Genomic DNA, 14,746 nt, shown 5'->3' on the forward strand with positions numbered 1-14,746 from the left:
TTAAATCTTGAACCATCTGGACTGAGAGGGGAATTTAGTGCATGCAGCTCTCTCTTCTTTTGGTAAAAATGTGCTGGAGAGCAATCCTTCTAATACCTTCCTCCACTCTCTTTTTAAGGCCCTGTTATAAAAGCTGAAGTGGGAGATACAGTGCTGGTTACTTTTGCCAACAAGGCCAGAAGAAGCTATAGCATTATGGCGCATGGTGTAAGCTTCAGCAAGCTGTCAGAAGGTGCTCCCTATTTAGATGGTAAGTTTTGGCTTCACTACTGGATTTAAATATCTACAATACTTGAGTCCAAAAATCTGCTGCTGAGCTCTGCAGGGTGATTGCCCTTTCATGGATACCAAGGCACAGAAAGGATGATTTGATTCCTTTGAATCTACCCTTCATGTCACAATCAATGGGACCCCACAGTCTGCAAATGTGATGGTTCTTCTCCTTGGATATGTGCCAGACAAGATATCTAAAACTAGCTGAGGCCTATGTTGAATAAAAGTCACAAGTACAATCCAATTTCTCTTAGTTCTATACTAATATTGCTCCATTTCAAGGAGTGGATTACTTCTGGACATGCTCAAGGATTATGACTCTTAGGATCTGGCATGATGGCCCTGCTGAGTCTTTGCCTATAGCTATCCACATGGTCTCAGCTGCACCACTCCCAGTTCTCTAATCCAGGCTGGCCATTGCCCTTGCTTAACTCTCAGGATAGTTTCAAAGGCAGCTTTTATCTGATTTCTCTGGAACATATCACAAAGCAGTGATAATCCTTATTAATTCTCATAAATACATAAATGCTGAAATGGAGCATTTATGAAATTCTTCCTCTCATTTTGTGCAAATACAGGGTCTATCATCTAAGTATAACTATTAAATGTTAAATATCATGTTAATTGGTAGGCACCTTTTAGAGTCAGTAACAAGAAGACCCTCTGGAGATGTGATTCTGTCTCCACCACCACAGAAGTCTAGAGTTTGAGTTAGGAGCTAAGCTTGAGATGGCCCAGTTAAGGTGAGATGAATCACATTCATAGCATCTACAGAGATAATGCTGTGGTCTCTGAAAAAGTGCATTTTCAGCACTAAAAAGGAATGTAATTTTCTTGTTGCCTAAATTGCTTTGCTTCTACTACAATGCATCAAAAGAAACTCATGAGACATAATCCCTCTTTTGAAAATTGTGCTGAGAGAGAATTAGGTCAACATGTAAAACTCATCGTACAATAAAATCAATGCAAAGGGCTTTATTAAATTGTTGTCTCTTGTTCCTGACTTTGTAACTCAACAAATTCACCAGGAGGCAAAACATAAAAAAATAAATGGCTTAAGTTCAGCATTAAAGTTATCTGCACAGATCCTAATGCCACCCACGTCAGAGATAGCTCTTCAATGGAAGTGCAGCTTCCTGCTTGGAAAGCTGTTTTGCTTTCATTTAACAGTCCCTGGCATAGTGCCCTTCAGCACTGCACAGTTCAGTGTGTAGCAAAACCAACCCCAAACCTGCAATTCAGCTATGATGTGAGCTGGCACAACTCTAGGTCTTTGGAGAGAAACCTGACTCCAGATTCATCAATAATCTGCCTTCCCCTCCTTCTCACCTTTTAACTCTTGTGCCGGGGATTTCCATTACATCTACAGGTGTATACATGCAGAAATCCTGCAGGTATACATGCAGAGCCTGTAGGTTTATGCTGAGGGTAAATAATTTTTCAGAGTTTATGCATTGTCTAAGTGCCACTTACTCATGTGAAAATACTGTAAATAAAAATACCTTATATCTAGAGATATCTGTAGATATATGGATTTTTTTCAGTGCTGTCAGGAAATACTCTGGCATGTTGCATTTGACACCTGTCAGTCTCAGAGGTCTTTTGACTCCAAGTCAATGTTTGCCTCACTGAGGACTGTTGCAGGATGAATCCAGTAGTATTGGATACTGTGGAAGCTATACTCTGCTTTCTAATACAGTTTACAGCAAATAGTTGTGCTCAGATGTAACACTGCTATTTTCACGTGTTTATAAGTTTCTAAGATTTTCTTGGAGTAGTAGAGACTGAGCATGCTGAGAAAATATAGATAATGAATTCTTCAGTGTCATAAAAAATCTAAATGCACCCTTTGCATGGCAGCGGACAGTGGCCCAAATCCTTTAAAAGTAGCCTCCAACAAAGAACATATCCTTCACTCTCTGGAGATGCTGACAAAGGCTCCTGTGCACTGCTTCAAAATAAAAAAGAAATAATTACCAGGATCAGATTTGTTTTGAATTTCTAAAAAGCCACAGCTCCAGCTCCATTCACTAATGTAATTGATTTGTTGGCACTTAATGAAAAGCAGAGTCTGAGTTTGTGCCACAGATAAATTCCATGATAGGGCAGGTAAGTTATAAACATTAGAGGAAGCCATTTAAGCACCAGGATGAACTCTGCTCATCTTGTCTGATTGAATCCAGATAATCCAACATAGCGTCAGAAGGTGTCTGAGTGGAGCAGCTAAACTTGTTCTGTGGGGAATTGGCTTGGTTGTCCCCATGGCACGGGACTCGGGTGAGATGTTCCCATGGCATAACTGCCCAAATTATGGGATGGTGCTCAAGTTGTGGTGGCAAGGGAGAGCTTCTCCACAGAAATCTGTAGCTATGCCTCACTTCCATCTAACTCTTGCAATCAGGAAGACAAAGCCTTCCTGTAACCTTGGTGCATCTCAACTTTGTCTCTACAGGCTACCTGAAGCCAGGAGCCCATGTCAAGCCAGGTGAAACCTTCACATACAAATGGAGGGTGCCTGAAGATGGAGGTCCAACAGAGAGTGACCCCCCGTGCCTGACCTACCTGTACTATTCAGCCACCGATGCTGTCAAGGACACCAACTCTGGCCTCGTGGGACCTTTGCTGGTCTGTCGGAAGAACAGCCTGAATCATGATGGGACGCAGGTGCTCAGTATCAACATCTGATTGTCCCTAAGAGCAGGGTGCTGCACTGGGGGTTCCCAGACAGGCATTTTGCCCAGTTCCCAGCTCTGTTTACAGAGATTAAACAAATGTCACTCCTCAGGGTAAAAGCTGATCTAAGGGGATGGTTAGAGAAGACAAAATCACTATTCCCTCATATGCTGGCTCTTCCCTAGCTTTTCTGTCTTTTGCATGCAAATAATAATTCTTTTCACACCACATAATTGACACTTTATTTATCCTTCTGGCTGATGAAAAGGTGCCAATTCCTGTCTCTATGCAGACTTAGTAAGAAGGTGGCTTCAGGGAAAAGAAAGCTTTGTTATAAAAACCTATTAATTTTTATTGAATAGACTTTTTTTTTTATGTCCTGTCTTCCTTGTCTACAGAAAGGAATAGACAGAGAATTTTACCTCCTCTTTTCAATCTTTGATGAGAATGACAGCTGGTATCTGAACAAGAATATTGAAGCATTTACTGGAGATCCTTCAAAAGTGGATGAAAATGATGCTGATTTCATGGAATCCAACAAAATGCATGGTACAAAATATCTAATGTCTGTTAATGGCACCTTTTATTCAATCATATTAGGAAGATGAGTCGGCAGGTTTTATCATCATTCATAGCTTTCTGCACTGCACTGGAGAGTGAGCTAGAAAGCTGTCAGTCAGCTTATGGCCAGATCCTGATGCCCTTGGAGTGCACACTGAAACCCCAGTCACAACAGCAGTGAGTGCATCCATCTACCAACTATATCTTGAAAAAGGGAACAGCATTGGTTTTGGACACAGTACTTAGTTATGTAAAAAAACACAATGCCAGAGACAGGTGCAGAAGAAGCCAATGTTCACTAGTGTTTTAAATTTCACTGCTGACCTTGGCACTGACTCATGCAGTAAAATCTACCTGCCCTGCTCTGTCATCTCCCATTTGGGCAGTGACTACCTCTGGAAGAGGAGACACAAAGACCAGGGGAGTGGTAAGAAATATTTTACTGCATCATTTCTGGATGCAAGTATCTGACTTCAGCATGGATCTCCTCCAAGGTATCCCTGGGATGACAGACTTGGGCAAATCACATAACCTACCTTTGTTTTAGATATATATTGTTAGAGAACTCTGGGGCTTTTTGGACCTATCTATTTTATTCTTCTTCTATGAGATGGATCTCATACTGAGGTTTTGTTCTTTTATAGCTTCTTTCACACATTGATCACAGAGAACATTTGAGGATTAGGGAATTTTGCCTTATAACACCCTTGTAACTCAGACTCTTTATGGCCTTCTCCATAGCTTTAATGACATGGGTACACATTCTCCAGGCTGAAAGGAGGTACCAAATTTGTACACTTGGCTGGTGTCTGGGAGGTACACTCAAAAGGTCAGAGGATGAATGCTACATCACTGCAAAGTACTATTGAAAGATTTTACAGGCTGAAACTAAAGAGGTAGAAGTTGTGAGTTTATAGGAATAGCACTTCAGTGTTAATTTGGTGCTCTCCAATGCTACCTTTGCTTCACAGAATGCCCCTTTAGTGACTTGCTGAGTCATGAGTCTCTGGCCAGGTAGGTGGTAGGATGCTCTGTGATACATTTCTGTGGACCTGCTGCTAACCAGGATTTCTTTCCTTCTCCTGCAGCTGTCAATGGCTACTTGTATGGCAATCTGCCAGGTCTGACCATGTGCAAGAATGACAAGGTCTCCTGGCACCTCATTGGGCTGGGCAGTCACTACGACATGCACGGGGTTCATTTCCAAGGAAACACCATCGACTTGAGAGGGACAACAAGGGATGGGCTGGCCTTGTTTCCACATTTATCAGGGACAGCACTAATGCAGCCAGACCGTGTGGGTATGTTCATGAACTGATTCTGGTTTTGTGGCGCTTGCAGATACCAGTGAGCCAAAATATCAGACAGTGAGATGCTCTGCTCTGCACAGGGAGGCCAAAAGCATGGAGAGAGACCCAGCATAGCTGAGAATTCTGGCTGGATCACTTTTCTGAGAAGGTGTATAAATCAAATATGCATGTGCACCAAAAACCAAAGGCTTTAATGACCTGGGGTTGGGCAGAGCAGCAGGCAGGGAGATAGCTAACAGGATGCTATATATAGAATTTTATAATTCTCCAAACAGACTTTATTAGAAAAGCTAATTCACTGCCATGTGGATAGTCAGCATCATTTAAGGTACTTCAGGACTTCAACAAAAGCTTTTCAGTAATAGTCAGTCTTTGGGAGTTTCTTCAGAAGCTTATACATTAAAGGAACTTTTAAATCTCATGGGTAATCCAGTGATTCATACTTCAAACTAGGAGAGCGTGAGTCGTTTTCTGGAGACACCAAATAATCTTCATAATGCAAAGTACAACGTTACCTTGCTTTGCATTGGTGCAACTCTCCTTAAATTAACAGAGTCATCTGGGTTGTACAAGGCTATGCCAAGGGCCATCCATGGCCAGGGCACCTGATAGAAATGTGCATTGGAGTTGTGTATGTGCCAAGCTAGACCTCTGTTGCAGATGCTGTAAGAAAACTGAATTTTTTCTTACATAAATCCCAAACATTTCCACTATCTCTCATGAAATTTCACTCTAGGACTCAACAAAACAATTATTTTAAGAGATTATTATTTTTTGGCTAACTTTCTACCAGCAATAAGGGAAATATAATGAATTACCAGATATTTACAATCATCAGTGCATGTGATTTTATTTTAATTACATGTTCTTTTTCATCACTTTTGCCTCTGAAATACAGGAAATGAACTGAGATCTAGTCTAGACAGAGCTATGCTTCTAATTTTGGTGCTATCACTGGCTCACATACAAAGCAGCTGTGGAAGTGCTTTCCTCCACACAGTGCTATCAGGTGGAGCTGTACAGGAAACACCACAGTCAGCTTCTGCTTGAGTAAATGGTCAGGAGGGAAGGAGAGTATAAATATTAAAATCTGCCTATGAACATTTCAAAATATGCTCCCACAATCACTACCATCTTTGGCCACCAGAGCTACCAAACAAAAAAAAAGGCCCATGGTGGCTTGGTCTTTCATGGAGGGAATGTAAAGGGTCAGAAAGTTGCAGTTTATCTCAACTGTTCATAAATGGTTATAAGTAGGCATTTCTGTATTGTGGGTCTGTAGCTGTATTGAAGAGCCATTCATTAGCCTGATTACACCAGACAAACTTCAGGGACTCCACAGAGAGTCTCTTGTAATGAAGGCTGGTACAGTGGCTCTGTGCTCAGGGACAAGGAACCATCATCTCTGACACACCCCTTGTTTCTCCATGCCTTTATTTAGTTTTGCAATGAATTCTTCCTCCTCCTCTTCTTGTATTCCTCATGGCACATCTGCAGCATGGGCTTGCTGGCAGTGAAGGCTCGCTGGCAAGCTTATTCCTGCTGCCAGACATCTAAGTGCTTTTCAGAGTCTCCTTGGCAAGCTGATCTAACTCAAATAGTTAGAAGTAATTTACGGTGATTTTTGAGGAAAGATGAAGCAGGCTGGTTTTTCCTAGGGAGCAAAACAAGGTCAAATCCTGCTGGGTCCTGCACTTGGCTCACAATAACTCCATACAATGCCAAAGACTGTTGGCAGAGTGTCTGGGAAACTTCTCAGCAGAAGAGGACCTGGAGGTGCTGGACAACAGCAGCTGAGCATGATCCAGTGTGTGCTCAGGTGACCAAGAAGGCCAGTGGCACCCTGGTCTGTATCAGAAATAGAATGGCCAGCAGGAGCAGGGCAGTGATTGTCTCCCTGCAGTGGTGAGGCCACATCTCCAATCCTGTGCTCAGTTCTGGGCCCCTCACTGCAAGAAGGACATTGAGGGGATGGAGCGTGTCCAGAGAGGGGCAATGGAGCTGGGGAAGGCTCTGGAGCACAAGTCCTGTGAGGAGCAGCTGAGGGAGCTGGGGGTGTTTAGCCTGGAGAAAAGGAGGCTTAGAGGGAATGTTCTCGCTCTCTATAAATACCTGGGTGTTAGTTTCCCACTTGACACTAGTAACAAGTGACAGGAAAAGACTAATTAACCTCATGTTGCATCAGAGAATTTTAGTTCATTGGAGCAGGCTGCCCAGGAAGTGGCGGAGTCACAGTCCCTGGATGTATTTAAAAGATTGTAGAGATGGCATTTAGGGACATGGTTTAGTGGTAGACTTAGCAGTGCTGGGTTAATGGTTGGCTTGATAATCTTGACTTGATAATAGGTCTTTTCCAGCCTATAATATTCTATCATTCTATTTTAACATCCCCTTGCTTGACTTTCCATGCAGCGTCATACATTAGGATTACCTCAGGACAGATCAGAGATGTACACAGGACCTAATATGCCAAGATACTTGTTAGGTTTTTTAATTGCTTATATGTCACGTGCTTGTCTTTGCAGGCACATTCAAAGTTGTTTGCAGGACTTTTGATCACTTTGTTGGTGGGATGAAACATCTCTACGAGGTCAGCAGCTGCCGCAGCACCACCCGAGCCCAGCAGCAGCGTGGAGCCATGAGGCTCTACTACATTGCAGCAGAGGAGGTTGAGTGGGACTATGCCTCAAATAAGAGCTTGGCACCAAAGGTTTACAACATCAGCAGCTATGAGGAAAGGTACCCAACTCAAAAAACAGTTGTGGGCACAGGACACACTTACAGCAGAGGGGAAACTTTGAAGCAGCATTTAGTGATGCCAACCTTGTATTTTTTAGGAGGAAGTATTTGCCAGACATAATATTAGAAAACGTATTTGCAAAGTCACAGCCCCTCAGTATAGACTAGTTCATAGGCACCAGCTTCAAATGCTTTAGTTTCAGAGTGTCTTGTAATGCTGTTGACTTCAAGAATGCTTCCAAGTTTGTGTTCCAGCCCTGGCTCAACCTTACAATGATGCGCCCCAACCCCCTCCTCTCCCTTACTCTCCCTAGCCTTGCTATCCCAGACTTCTGTTTTCATAGAAGAGAAAGTCAGGCACCTATTCCAGATGTGAGCTCCTGTAGGCAATGAAAATGCATGATGGGGTTGCTGATCCTGCTTTCCTGCAGCATGGTAGCCCGTAGATCCCCTGAAAAGATCAGAACATACATCACCCTGCAACTGAATCACTGTACTGTGTTTTAAGGACTAAAAAACTTGTGAAAAAAAATACACATTCCAGATCATATTGCATTGACTGGTCTCTGAGGAAAAGAAAGCAAAAAGGTGAAAGCAAAAAGGAACATATATCAAAACTAAACCTTAGAAAAACATCTGTGAAAATGCTCTTTGTACAGAGGAAGAGGAGTCTGTAAAAAAAACACCCAAAGAGTCACAGGTGATGATGTGAGTTTAAAGAAAACACAAACTCCAGTACTGTCAAAGGCTGCTATTGCACACACAGCTCACACAGCTCACTACACAGTAAGCAGTATCCCTGGGGCAGTTTTTTGGTTTTATTTAGTTTATTGTGAGCCAGCCTTGCGACTCCCCTGCCAGGGGCATCCTGGAAATGAGCTGCCAGGAGACGGCTGCTCCCAGAAGAGGGTGAGCGCTCATCTGCACAGCGGGCTGTGAGTGTCCTCTACCGGCAAGTCAGCCTTCTGGGATCCCATGGGAGCAGCAACAAACTGGGGTAAACCTGGAAAGCATCCTCTTCCAGGTGTAGAATGGAAAATACATTTCTCCTTTTATCATCATGCTGGGAAAACATCCAACCTGCGCAGTAGAAAGCAGCAAGAGGGAAGGGTAAAGCGCCTCCCTCTTTTCTCAGATGATGGCATTTGTTTCTGAAGGTCAAGATTTGTTTATCATCTTCCTGTGGCTGATAGCCAAGATAGCAAAAGCAGCCATCATGATAAGAGGACTCAGGTTTCCAGGGACAGTCAGTATTTTTTATTGAAGTGAACGATGCAGCTGGAGAGGGTAGCTGAAACCACTCTCATCTCACACTTCACCCCGCTCCAGCTCTGGTGAAGGATTTGTCTTCCCAAAATTCTTGGAGAGTGCAACTTATCCTCAGCTTTACCTGTCTGAAGAGGGTGTGCATACAATAAGGATTATCACTCTTGCTATTTGCTATTCAAAACCTCTTGCATCTTTCAGGACCTTCACATCCATCAGCACATTGGATCAAGCTATATATTCTCGTTGAATCTGTTATGAATAACACAACAGTTACTAGCTTTCAGCTATTTACATTTTAGTGCTTTTATTGCCTTTTTATTTTGCAGCTATGGGCATGTTTTTCTGAGCCAAGCAGAGGACCTGATCGGTTCAAAATACAAGAAGGTGGTTTACAGGGAGTACACAAGTGGCAACTTCACACAGCGCAAAGTGAGGACAGAAGAGGAGGAACACTTGGAAATCCTGGGCAAGTAGCTCTCATGTCTCACAGACCAAGCCTGTGGTCAGGGAGAGGATTGCTTTCCAAAAACTAAGATGTTTTCTAGCTTTTTTAAGATGGAAAATATGGAACAGTGGGGCCTATTCCAGATATCAGTGATTTTATATACTATTTATATAAACTACTGAGTGTAAAGATCCTTTCCAAATTAAAGAATTCATTCTTGAACATGAATAAGGAGTATCCTAAGGAGTGCTATAATGGCAATTCCAGGATTCACCTTAGCTTCAGAGCTTGTAACATGGGGGAGACTCTTGTAAACAGATTAAGACAATATTCCCAGAAGAACAGAGAAGCCCAAAGGTTTTGATAGAGACCTTGGCTCTACTTCTAGGCCAAGCTATTGAAAGTTTGTTGAATTCAGAAAAGCAGCATTAAACACTGGCATCTTCTGTTCAAATTTAGGGCCCTTACTCCGTGCTGAGGTCGGGGACTCCGTACTGATCGTATTTAAGAACAAAGCCAGCAGGCCTTATTCAATAAGTGCACATGGTGTAGAAGAGGTTGGATGTGAAGAACAGCTTGATACACCAATTACCCTCCCTGGTAAGGCTCCGCTTCTCTTCCCCCCCCTCCCCCCCCCTTCTTTTCTTTGAGCTACAGAGGCTGTACATAAAACCATTTTAGCACATTAATGATAATCTCTCTTTCAAACTTGCCCATATCTATATGTTCTCCCGGGCATAATATGCTCAACACTTACTCAGCTGCAGTTCTGAGTTGCTAGACATGTGGGTTCTTGATCAAGTGGGCATGTTTGGGCAGAGAATGAGCCTTCATTCCTATCAGGGGTAGAAACAGGAATGTAATATCACTAGACTACCTCCAAGAGAGAGAGAAGCAGGCCCATAATCATGGCAAGAGAAATGTGAGCCAGTGTTTCATTTGGCTCACTGACACTCTAACAATGTTTTACAAACTTTCAAATTCAGAGGTAAGAATTGCAGATGTTAATATTATGTCTGTCTTGTTAATACTAGGTCTGCCTTGTTAATACTTGGTCTGCAAAATGCCAATTATCTGTAGTCTCAAGCTACAGATAATTGGCATTTGCATTCAGAATCATGCATAAAATGCCAAATGTAGCTGTCATTCAAAATGTTTGGAAAAGTGTACCAAATATGCCTCAGTTTCTAGTGAGGAAAACAGCAGAAAACAGTTTTTCATCTAGAAAAATTCCTGTTTAACTTTTTGAACTTCAATTTTTTGTTGGGTTTATGTTCTAAGTAGGAAGCCAAATCCAGGCATTGTAGTCAACCCAAAATGTACCCACCTTTGCTTTCCAACACCCATGCATTTTTTTGGTGGGATTTGTGAACTTCAGTGTGAAACTAAATGTAAAGAAAATTTGATGTAATAAAGCTCTTTGCAAGCTGCAATTTCTTTGCTGTGAGCAGCTGTGTCAGTACAGTACAAATACACAGAGACTCATGTCCAAATATGAGCCAACATATTTGAATCTGCCCTGCTGGAGTTTGATGAATGTATATGAGGTTAATACATGGGGAAGGGGAAAGAAAAGGAAGTAATTTATATACAATTCCCTTGTTTTGTTATTTGCTACAAGATGTTGTTGACACTGTTAGGCTGGCGTTTGAGATGTAACAACGGGAACACTACTGTCATGTCTCCTGTGTCCACATGGGAGCAGGCTTGGGATGAATGTGATGAGAGAAGGTGTCTGTGAGAGTAAGCCAAAAGCATTCTTCAGCAAGGTCTAAGGACTGACTTTTCCTTAGGAGTTTGGAAAGAGCAGTTAACATAGAAATTAAATCCCTGAAAATAAGAAAACTTTCTGGACACCTCAGTCCCCACCAGCATCATCAAGAAATCCTCACTGTCTTTCTTCCTAGGCCATGCTGGACTGCTCACCCCAAACTTGCCAAAGACTATTTAATTCTACTAAATCCTAAATCACTCATCAGACAGATTTGCATCATGATAAACTGTACTTCTGAGAGCACTGCCAGGTCCTAAAGAAACTGTGGGGGGCATGGTAAATGGATGCAGAGAGCATATCCATAGCATATCTATGCTAAACCAGCTCTCATCTGCCACAACTTTGTTCTCTCCCTGACCTTTCTTCCAACTACCCAGAAGGAAAAAAGGGAAAAAACATCAATATTTCCTCATGTTTATTGATTTTTTCAGGGGTTATGCCTTATTTGCACTTCAAAGATCAGTCTTCAATGCCTTCTGAAGTGTGTCAGCTTTTTAAAATAGGGTGGAGATTTTTTCTGTCTACAGCCTCCAAACGTGCTGAGCTGAGGAGGAAAAAGCAAGCAAGGGGTGGAGGACCATGACCAGCCTCCCTTCTCAGATCACACCCTCTAAAAAGAGGTGATGACATGTAGGTTAGATACAGGTGGATGAGAAACACTTCCCTGGTCTATGTCTCCATGACATGATGCTTATCCCATAAGAGTAAATGATATAGAAATACTCACATGAGACCCATCTCATATTGTATGGGAGTTGAGAGTCACCACTTTCTTGTTTTTGTATTTACTGCTGCACAATTAAAACCCACTGTTGCATGGTGCATGAACAGTGTAGTGGCTCAGTGACACACAGACTAGGTTCAGTCACTTCCCAACCCTTTCAGCTTGAAAACTCCTTGCCTAGATATTCTCAGCTATTGGCAGCTGTTGGGTTGCAGCTGTACTAAAAACATGGTCCTGTGATTTCCTGGTTTTCATCTGACTCATAGCATGTCCCACGATGCTCTTGACTGTTGTCACCCTGAGAGACTTTTGGGACAGAGATTGCTTGGTTCCACATTTCTCCACCACTTAAAAGGGCAAGGTGTTGACCACATCTTGGTCTCCTACCCTTTCCTGAAGTACCAGCAAAAAGCAAAGCAAGGAAGCACAGCATAGACAGTTCATCTGAACACAGATGTTTGTGTCCAGTGTGGAGAAATGAGCCTCACCCAAACAGATAACTTCCTCATCCTTTTGTTACAGGTTTTTTAAAATCAGAGGTCAGGGAATTTCTGCTCAGGGAGGATGTGGAAGACACGATGACATATGGGAAGGGATAGAGGTTATCTGGTAATTGCTGTGGAGCAAGGTCTTATGTGGAAGAGAAAAGAAACCCCCTGCTGCTCCCAGACAGCAGGTTGGCACATATCCAGCTCTCCTATCTGGGCCCCCAGCTGACACATTTCTGCAGCTCCCTCTGCAAAATCCCAGTGGCAACTGCCACTTCTTTTTGCCCTTTTCCATGAGAAGGTCCAAGAAACATTTCCTGGGCTTGACTCCCAATGCCTCAACTGACCTTAAGCATCAGCAGCCAAAATAATTTAATTACTACAAGTTTTGCCAAGGGGAAAGATGAAGAGTCCTGTCTGTAAACTTCCTTCTGTGGGATGCCACTTTTATCAGTATCATTTGCAGATCTTATTTTCTGGAGAAATCTGCCTTTACACCACTGGAACCTCACTGGCCTCCTGGAAGGCACAACCAGATCTCTATCCCATTGCTGCATGCTTCCACAGGTAGTTTTGATACAGACAATTGTTGGATGAGGAGGATAGGAGGTCTCAGTTAGATACTATTCAAAGCCTCTAATACTTAGCTGCTCAAGGTAAAATTGTTCTCTCTCTGTTTTAGGGGAAATAAACACCTACAGGTGGAACATCCCAGAACGATCCGGTCCTGGCAAAACAGATCCCAATTGTATCACTTGGGTTTATTATTCAACAGCAAATTTTGTTAAGGTAACCAAGAAATGGCCATGAAAGCTTGCGTTGCTTTGGCTAACACGTTGTGCCTTGTGTAATGTTTCTGAAAGGATCCTCCTTCTCAGCTGGGAGAGCACCACAGGCTAGAGGAACCATTTACACAGCTAGATGCTTTGAACTCTTTACTAACAGTTGCACGTGCCTGAGTAATTTAATCTACAGAAATTCCAAGGCATATGCAACAGTGGTGTGATTTCCTCCTTAAAGAATAGTTGAAGGGATTTGGGGTAAAGACAAAACATTACACAAAACCACAGAAACACAGAATGAGTAAGGTTGAAAGGGACCACTGGATGTCATTGCTTTGGTAAATTACCAGAGAGACACGCAGAGAAAGAAGTTTTTAATTAGTCTCATTTTTTTCCTCATCTGATAGGAAAAAGCAATTTATTCTTCAGTTAATCTGTATCTATTTCATAATTGGAGGAACTGAAAATCTGTAACATATATTTATTTCATTTCAGGACACATACAGTGGTCTGATTGGGCCTCTTGTAGTTTGCAGAAAAGGAACTTTAGATGAAAGAGGTCTAAGAAAAGACATCGATCGTGAATTTACTCTTCTGTTTATGGTGTTTGATGAAAATGAATCCTGGTATTTGAAAGAAAATATTGAAACATACCTTCATAAGAATCCTGATGATTTTAATTCCACTAAGAACTTCAAAGAAGGCAACAGCAAGCATGGTATGTAGGACTCAGCAGCAGCAGGCAAGAGGAAAGAGGTTTCTTTTTCACAGCCCTTTTAGGAAGACATTGGACTCAGCCTGCAGTTACTCAGCCATGTGACAATGTCATAAACTGTAATGCTGGAAACAAAAAGATTTCACAAGGTCCAGCCAAGATATTTTTCTAACAAGATAGTTTACTTTTATACTTTCAGGAAGAGGCTGCCCTGCCAAGATTCCCTTGTCATTTGGGAGCTGTATTCCTCCAAGGCTTGTTTTTTAGGAGCATAACGATGATATTTTAAAACTGTGGCTATATTTGCAGCCAGTCCAGGAGCCAGGCTGAATAGTCTGGATGGGGACACACAGCCCTGGCAAAGCAATCTTTTCTTTCTACAGCTGATACCCATTTTAGGCAACAATTCTATTCCCTCTTTTTCCATGTACCTTCTCAGCATAAATCCAGTTTGCTCAGGAGTTCAATATCAACCAGTAAAAAAACAGTTTGATGCTCTCTAAGACAGAAAAATGTTTGCTGATGTATACTTACACAAATTGGAAACTGAAACAAAAGCATGACTGTCTCCCTGCAGTGGCAGTGGTCACTAGGGACAGCACTTGTCCTGACCACTCATGCCTGTCCCCTCTCTGCCTGAGCACTCCTTCTCCCCTCAAAGTGCAAAGGGTGCCTGACATAGAGGTTATAATCACCCATACTGTGGCAAATTATTAATAATTCCTATTTTGTCATTCTTCCAGCAATCAATGGGAAGATTTACAACAGTCTCTTGGGTCTAACGATGAATGAAGGTGACAGGACAAACTGGTATTTGATAGGAATGGGCAATGAAGTGGATATCCACACAGTTCACTTCCATGCACAGACCTTCATCTTCAAGGTTGGTAAAATCAATTAAAGTAAAACTTTTATAGTGTTATGGGAAATTTATGAGAAAAACAAAGAAAGAAACAAAATCTGTATTTCCAGTCTGGTTTTGTCACTTAGGCA

General features: G+C 42.2%; 1 protein-coding gene across 17 annotated transcripts in view; it reads left to right on the plus strand.

Annotated features, from left to right (window-relative positions):
• Positions 1–14,746, plus strand: part of HEPHL1 (hephaestin like 1) — a 78,762-nt gene that overhangs the window by 60,181 nt on the left and 3,835 nt on the right. For all 17 annotated transcript variants that reach the window (XR_014953750.1, XR_014953752.1, XR_014953749.1 and 14 more), the window contains 10 exons: positions 119–250; positions 2,726–2,937; positions 3,345–3,495; positions 4,596–4,808; positions 7,343–7,556; positions 9,152–9,291; positions 9,730–9,870; positions 12,939–13,045; positions 13,534–13,756; positions 14,497–14,636. Coding sequence is in view for 14 of the 17 variants with exons in the window: in XM_085575133.1 (XP_085431259.1) it covers positions 119–250; positions 2,726–2,937; positions 3,345–3,495; positions 4,596–4,808; positions 7,343–7,556; positions 9,152–9,291; positions 9,730–9,870; positions 12,939–13,045; positions 13,534–13,756; positions 14,497–14,636 (1,673 nt within the window). In the remaining 3 variants the exon portion in view is untranslated. The remainder of the gene's footprint in view (positions 1–118; positions 251–2,725; positions 2,938–3,344; positions 3,496–4,595; positions 4,809–7,342; positions 7,557–9,151; positions 9,292–9,729; positions 9,871–12,938; positions 13,046–13,533; positions 13,757–14,496; positions 14,637–14,746) is intronic.

Source organism: Lonchura striata, chromosome 1, assembly GCF_050655825.1.
Source record: "Lonchura striata isolate lonStrDom1 chromosome 1, ASM5065582v1, whole genome shotgun sequence".
In the NCBI taxonomy this organism is placed as follows: domain Eukaryota; kingdom Metazoa; phylum Chordata; class Aves; order Passeriformes; family Estrildidae; genus Lonchura; species Lonchura striata.